An 8251-nucleotide genomic window follows, 5' to 3' on the forward strand; every position below is an offset into this window, starting at 1 on the left:
TTCACGATTCTTATTTCAACATTCTTTAGTCTCATAAACTAGTCGAGCTACATACTTAATTCCTCTTTTGAGGCTTATTACTTTCTTCTAATTTAAAAAAAAAAAATTTAGAGATTCATGAATTAGAACATAAATCTCAATATATGTTTGTTTTAAATGCAAAAATATATTTAAAATTTAAACGAAAAGTTATGCGGAATGCGGAGTAATATTTTAAGAATGCGTAAACCGTGACGCGCTCCCTCTCCAAACGACCAACTTATAATGATGACAAGAATCAATCCAATAGCTTAAAACGAAGCTGCCTTCATTCCTTTTTTTCTTTCTCTCTCTACACTTTTCTCCACCTTCTCTCTCTCTCTAAACCAAAAAAAAAAAAAAAAAAGAAACTGCCTTTTTTCGTGTGTGTAATGCAGAATTTCGTTGAAATCCCACACCTTCTTCTGTTGTAGTGGCTACAAACGATTGGGAGATTATTCGCCGGAGACAAAAATGTCGTCTGGATTTCCCGGCAGCGTTCAGGAATTTTACGGCGGCCCCGACGGGATCTCCAACGGAAGATCTGTCCCCGTGGGGAGTAATATCGGGAATCTTATGCAGCAGGGCGGAGTGCAAGTGCAAGTTCCTTATGGCTCTCAGCTCCCCGGAATTGTGTCCGATTCGGCTTCTCAGATCGCTCATCGGAGGTCCGATTTGATCGGGAAAAGGTCGCTGGTGGAGTTTCAACAGCAGCAGCAGCAACTGCAATTTCTCCAGCAACAGCGGCAAGGAGCGCTAGGGCTTTATCTTCGCAACGTTAAGCCTCGGACTTATCAGCACAGTTCTCCGATATCTCCGCTCTCGCCGGTGGATTTGTCGGCGCTGTCCTCGATTTCTTCGAATTCGAATTCTCCGGCGATGAACGCGAGGTACGGCGTTCCGATTCTTCAACAATTCCGGCCTCAACTGTCCATGCCTGCTGGGAGCGTTAACATTAACGGCGTTTTGCCGTCTGCGTCCGGTAACCCTAATTATGCTCCCGGGTTTTCCTTTCCAAATTCGGTCCAAAACAGGGGCGGTTTAGGTTCAGAACGGGCCGGGCTTGAGACGGAGAAGAAGATGATGAATCGGCTTCAGGAGCTCGAGAAACAGCTTTTGGATGATATCGATGAGGAGGAAGGCGATACAGTTTCCGCCGTAACGAACAGCGAGTGGTCGGAGACGATACAGAGTCTGATTAGCCCGGCCCAGACTCAAACCCAAACCCAAACCCAAGGCCCGAACCAGAATAACAATAAACCGCAAATTTCGCCTTCTCCAACATCGTCGACGTCGTCGTGTGCGTCATCCATGGAGTGCCCTGCGATAACATGCCCGAAGCAGACCATATCAGAGGCGGCGACCGCGATAGCCGAAGGCAAAAACGACGTCGCGGCGGAGATTCTCACGCGCCTCGCCCAGGTGGCCAACGTGAATGGCACCGCCGAACAGCGACTGACAGCTTACATGACTTCCGCTTTACGATCGCGCGTGAGCCCCGTGGAATATCCTCCCCCAGTATCGGAACTGCACACCAAGGAACACGAGCTCTCCACACAGAAACTCTACGAAGCTTCGCCGTGCTTTAAGCTAGGGTTCATGGCGGCGAATCTAGCCATCCTTGACGCCGTATCGGACCAGAGATTCTGTAAGCTCCACGTCATTGATTTCGACGTCGGCGAAGGCGGACAGTACTTGCATTTGCTCTACGCGCTCGCGGCGAGGAAAGCTGAAAACCCTACGGTGTTGAAGATCACGACGTTCGCCGACGTCCCCGGCGGCGATCAGCAATTGAGAGCCGTAGAGGAGGAGCTGCAGAAACAAGCGCAGACCGCCGGAGTTTGCTTGAGTATCAACATTATTCCGTGTTCAAACACCGAACTGAGCCGCGAGCGCCTCTCCGTCGATCCCGACGAGGCTCTGGTCGTGAATTTCGCTTTCAATCTGTACAAACTCCCTGACGAAAGCGTGACGACGGAGAATCGGCGCGACGAGCTGCTCCGCCGCGTGAAGGCGCTGTCGCCGAAGGTGGTTACGGTGGTGGAGCAGGAGCTAAACGGCAACACCGCGCCGTTCGTGGCGCGCGTGAACGAGGCGTGCGGGTACTACGGCGCGTTGTTTGACTCGCTCGACAGGACCGTTTCGCCGGAGAATATTTACCGAGTCAGAATCGAGGAGGGACTGGGTCGCAAAATGGGTAACTCGGTTGCTTGCGAGGGGAGGGACCGTGTTGAAAGATGCGAAGTGTTGGGCAAGTGGCGGGCCCGGCTCAGCATGGCCGGGTTCACCGCGATTCCGATGAGTCAACACGTGGCCGACTCGCTCCGGTCCAAGCTCAACTCGGGGCCACGTGGCAACCCAGGATTCACCATAAGTGAACAAGCCGGGGGTATCGGCTTCGGCTGGAAGGGACGAACACTCGCCGTCGCATCCGCCTGGCGTTAACCATACTTTATTATTATTATATTTTTTAATCGTCACTAAAAGTGTTTGAATTAGTATTAAAAATAGTATTTTAATGATTTTTCCCTTTTTCTTTTTTATTTTCCTCGATGTTGTACTAAGCTTCTCTTCTCTTCCTTGTTTTTTTCCTTTTTTTTCAATTATTAATTGTTATTGAGAAAATTAAGGAAAATTGGCCCCGCGAAGCGATTGAGAATATTTTTTTGTGGCGCGTTTGGATTCTCCCACAAAAGGTATTCATGCATTACCACTTAACCAATTGTGTTGGTTTGGCAAAAATGGGACCCACCCAATTAGATTATTTCTGAGGTTGTATGGTTACTCTTAATTCAGACTTAAGGTAGCTCCAGTTGGTTGGAAAGTGTATTCTTCAAATTGGGTTCTCGTGGGCCCCCCCTGCATCAATTTCCCTTCTCCTTTTATATTATTCTTCTGTTTTTTCACACATATTTGCCTAATTTAACCATATTAAATCTGAGTTACACATGGGCCTTTTTCTCAATTTAGTGTCCATCTAAGTAAATTTATCGTTAACTTTGATGTACCGAAAAGTTTGTAATTTGTTTCGTGTGAAACTTGTTTTGTAACTTTTAACAAACAAAAGATTATAAAAAAGTAAATTAATTTAGGTTGTTCGTAGCGGACTAGTTTAACCAAGAAAGTTATTAAAAAGGTGGTGTCAAATTTAAAATTTTGTAATTAATAAGTTAGCTGTCCAACCAACCTGACAAGGTTTGTACCAAAATTTATTGTTAACTATGCTTATAACTTTATATGTCGGAATGTTATATATTCGATTTTACATTACACCATTTCTAATGTACACAAAAAATTGATAATTTAGTTGGAGTGATTGAGTTAGCGGAGAATGATTCTTTTATCAAAAGATCATGAGTTTCATTATTGTCAGCATCTTGTCAATCATGCATGTGACACACACACATATAATAAATTAAATAAAATTACCATGTTTATTCATTTGATGATAATTTATTAATGATAAATATTCGGTATGGTACTATGTTCATATTTGATTTTATAAAGTCAAAATATTTCAAATAATAGGAGTACCAAATTCCTAGATTTTGACAAAGCACATGCCCTGTTAACTTATTGTTCTGAGTTATGTAAATGATCATTGACATTTAGCTTTTTATGTGTTGCGGGAAGATAACGGATGTGTACATTTTTTGGCGATTTTTATTTCAGCAAGCGATCATGAAAAATAGTGTTAGATCATATTTCAGATAATATTAGGAGATTGCTTGACTTTAAATTCTTTGCAAACCGAATTTCGTAGAATATAATGAGGTGATTGTGTTGCAAAGGATGATAGAATGGTGGGGTATGAAAAGCATTGGTGAATTTGGGCATGGTGAGGGCTAATAAACTGTAGAGTGATGGAAGATGCAGTGAGGTTAGGTTAGGTCAAATTTGGTATAGAATCCACGTTCTAGAAATTATATATCCGTTTGTATTCTTGTGGTTAAAACAAGTGCCCAACCATGGCAAGTTGGGGTTAGCTTTGATGGGATTATGACCCATCATAAAAATAATTTAGGTGGCATGTATGAATCATATCATTGATTTGGTTACCCTATTTAATTGTCCCATTTACTTTATTTTAGGGTATATTTGATCAATTTTTGGTGCAAATTGCTTGTCTTCCCCCTCCCCCCTCGATAATGTCTATTACCTTTCTAAATGGAAGGTATGAGGTTCGAGTCTCATCTCCAATCGAGGATGTTAGCATTTCATATTGAGCAGATATTATAAGTATATTATATTGTGTCAAAAAAAAATACTCGATAGTATGTGGCGTATGTGCACAAGTTGTTGCATAGGAGTTGGTTTTTCTTGATTGTTGTATCCATAGAGAGGGAAATGCGAGTGTAGATTGGATCGTGACACACTATATGGCAATCATTATTTCATGTTTGTTTGTTTTCATATCCTCCCTGTGAGGTTTGGTAGATTCTAAGCGTTGAACTTGTTAATGTTTTGAGACCATGGTTAAAGCAATTTTCATTTGTTTTTGCTTCTACTGAGGAAAAAAAAAATCCTTCTAGCTAATCTTTGAATGGAATAACTTTCAAATCTCATGTGGTGATCCGGTGGATAAGAGTTTTACCCAACAGTTAAATTTTGACACGTCATGTTAACACACATGTAGTGAGCATGCAACCTATTGGGCTCAAAGTGTAATGCACAACCTTTTCATCATTTTCAATTTTGTTACATTTGAAAAAGTGCGCTAACTTAACTAAGCTTGCAAAAGTAATATTCTCTTTATAGATGCTCTTAGTATAAGGGCTACCATAAATACAATCCATAGTGACTTCACAATTCAGATGTACTAAAAAACAATTTTAAAAAAATAATTATGGAGAATATAAAAGTTAATAATATTCTAAACAAGTTGGAATGAAAAATGATGAAATGATGATAAAATATATTATAAGGTTTGGAGGGAGAAGAATGGAATTTGGAATATATAAATTATAGATGGCTATCAAGAATATATATATATATATATATATATATATATATATATATATATATATATATATATATATATATGCATGGCCCTCCACCTTCCACACATGGTAAGTGTTTCCCAGTTAAATACAAGTATTTTGCAATTTGACATTTTGTCAATTACAGAGGTGAGGCATATATTTTGTCTGCAATCCTACCTTTCTATCACTCTTACCTACTAGCTTTGATTAATTTGGTAATAATTGGGGTTGTGGTCCCATTATACCCTCCTCCTTCCTCATCTTCTTTATACCATTTTTTTCCTTCTTTTAATTTCTTCATTGGCATTAGGTGCAGCATTCAAAATCTGATTCTTCTTGCATTTCCCAACTTTATTATTATTTTCATTACCGCTATCCAATGATATGTACCGAATAAACTTTGTTCTTATGTATTAATCCATGTAAGCTTTACTATTGTGTATTGGTCCGTAAATCACACAAAAGATGTAAAATCATGTGCAACAGTCTCAACTGAGAGAACATACAAGAGTTGAACATATGATTTTCTGATACGAAAATCATGTTTTACCATTTGATCACCTATTTCGATGTTATTATTATTATTATTATTATTATTATTATTATTATTATTATTATTATTAGAAGAAGAAGAAGAAGATCCTAAAGCATATTATACCAAAGAGATGCTCAATCCATTCAAAAGTGGAAAGTGAATTGGGATATTGCTATAAGTGATAAAAGATTTATTTATTTTTTTATGTGTGATGCCGGAAGATAAGGTTTTCAAATCGTGGTTTACTTATGACGTGTAATTTGTAAATTATTACAGAGAAATAAGGATTAACTAGTGTACACGTTCAGATAATGGCTGCGAATTTCTCTGATTATCCCAAAATAAAATGTAGAAAATGTTATGAATATATATTAAGGGCTGGGAGGATGAGCAGTGGAGTTGGGAATAAATGCATGTATTGAGAAAGGGTACTATAAATTTGAGGTTGGCAGAGAAAAGGAGAATGGTGCAGTGAGAAGGGTAAATGCGGAAGCAGCACATTAAAGTGGATTCAATTTTGGCTTCCATTATAAATATGAAGAAGACGACTTACGTGTGTGGAATTTATGAAATTGACATGCCCATTATATCATGTGTTGTACAATCACCACAAAACATCATTAAATTCCACATTAACTACTTTCAATGGCTTGTTGAGATTTTCTCTTATTTTTTTAGCATTATTTCTCATTTTCTTTCTTATTAAATTCCTAAATTTTCCCACTCCCTGACCCGACAGAGCATTTTGGGATATAAATCATGGTAACTCAGTTGAACACAGATGTTAGAACCCACACTGTGACCGGTGAGACTCGATCCCTAATCTTTCTTCTCAAATTTTATCCATTTAACTAATTGAGCAAAATATATTATACTCCGTGATATATCTCAAATGAGATTGTTGTCAAATCACATGTAACTGATTTTGAAGTAACACACACACACACACCGTAGTAGATGTTTTTCTTAGAGCAGTATACCTTTCGTAAATAATTTGAAGGTTATTATACTGAAATATTGTAATAGTGATACAATGGACCTGGATCTAGGGAGACTCGTGTCCATTTACATATATTGAATGTTTACAATTTACATACTGAAAGTGAACATTCAGTATGTAAATTGTAAACATTCAATATGTAATTTGTATATTTTGGATCTAGACCTACAAAATAATTTGTCCAAATATAGTTTAACCAATGTCTGTCTATTCGGTTGTAATTGCAGCCTGCATGTCATGCAAAAAATTATATTCATATGCTGGTTTACGAAATCTGTTGGGTGGGCTAGATTTGTGGCCCAATATGCAGCAATCGGTGAAGGCCCAACAAAGAGCAAGACTTACATACCAGATACCAGTCCAAAATGTGACATTTGTGCCTTTGTACTTTTAGACATGTTACATATTGCATCTGTTAACACCAGAAGGCCCAATATACAGCAATGGGTGATGAAGGCCCAAAAAATAGCAAACGGGGCCCTATGAATAACCCATGAAATTTAATTAAAGGATAGGCCAATTGTTATACCGTGGACGCAGGTCCACCTTGCAAGGTGGACCTGGGTCTACATTCACATACACTATACTCTACATTCACATACATTATACTCTACATTCACACTTTGTAAACTCCACATTCACACATTATAGGATTATATGATACTCTACATTCACACTTTGTAAACTCCACATTCACACATTACAGGATTATATGATACTCTACATTCACACTTTGTAAACTCCACATTTACACATTACAGGATTATATGTTTAGTAACTATATTACTACTGTTATGCATTCACACATTCAAAACTCTATATTCACAGGTCCTATATTCCATATTCACAGCTTGAGAACTCCGCATTCACACATTACAAGGCTACAAGTTGCTAGAACTTTTTAACTCTATTACAGATTCACACATGCATAACTCTATATTCACGATTTTTATACTCTATATTCACAATTTGAAACCTCCACATTCACACATTTATGGGCAACTCTACATTCACACAATCATAAATCTACATTCACGATTTCTATACTTTACATTCACACTTTGAAACCTCTACATTCACACATTTTTGGACAACTCTATATTGAACAATATGTTTACTAAGAAAAAAAAAGAAAAAAAAAAAAGAAAGAAGACAAAAACGACGTAGTTTTGGACCCAGGTCCTGGGTCCACATCATAATTTGCCAGGATCGGCACAACCCAACTAAAATCCTAGAGCATAAACAATTGGAGTTCTCATATTGTTGGGCTTGGGTGGGGGAATAAAAGGAGATTATTTGATAGTATACAAAATAATGTATTTTCAGTACTCAAATAATATATGTATATAGATATATGTATATAGATAATGTAATTTTTATTTAGAAAAAATAGTAAAATAGGCAATTAAGCTCCTAAATTTTTTAAAGTAGCAATTAAACTCATCAACATTTTATTTTGGTGCAATGAAACTCAAAAATTGATTGGTCGCATATCACTAGAGTTCCGACAACCTTTCGACAAAACTCTGGCACCATTTTCGATTAAAAAAAAAACAACCGACGACTAGTGGACATTGAAGAAAGCGATCATTTGGGTCACATTGTCAGGCGAGAAGGTGGCCCACTAGTCCCCTTCCTCAATGTCGCCGATCGCCGGTTACTTTTTTTATCAGAAATGGTGTCGGAGTTTCGCTTGAGGATTGTCGAAACCTTAGT

The 8251-nt window shown here is 38.3% G+C and overlaps 1 protein-coding gene across 1 annotated transcript; it reads left to right on the forward strand.

The window, feature by feature from the left end:
• The first annotated feature begins 303 nt into the window (after window positions 1-303).
• On the forward strand, window positions 304-2856 carry LOC115999085 (scarecrow-like protein 8). The gene has a single exon (XM_031238843.1). The coding sequence runs from the start codon at window positions 493-495 to the stop codon at window positions 2461-2463; it is 1971 nt and encodes a 656-aa protein (XP_031094703.1). The 5' UTR covers window positions 304-492; the 3' UTR covers window positions 2464-2856.
• Window positions 2857-8251: the final 5395 nt, after the last annotated feature.

The sequence above is a fragment of the Ipomoea triloba genome, chromosome 12 (genome assembly GCF_003576645.1).
Source record: "Ipomoea triloba cultivar NCNSP0323 chromosome 12, ASM357664v1".
NCBI lineage: Eukaryota > Viridiplantae > Streptophyta > Magnoliopsida > Solanales > Convolvulaceae > Ipomoea > Ipomoea triloba.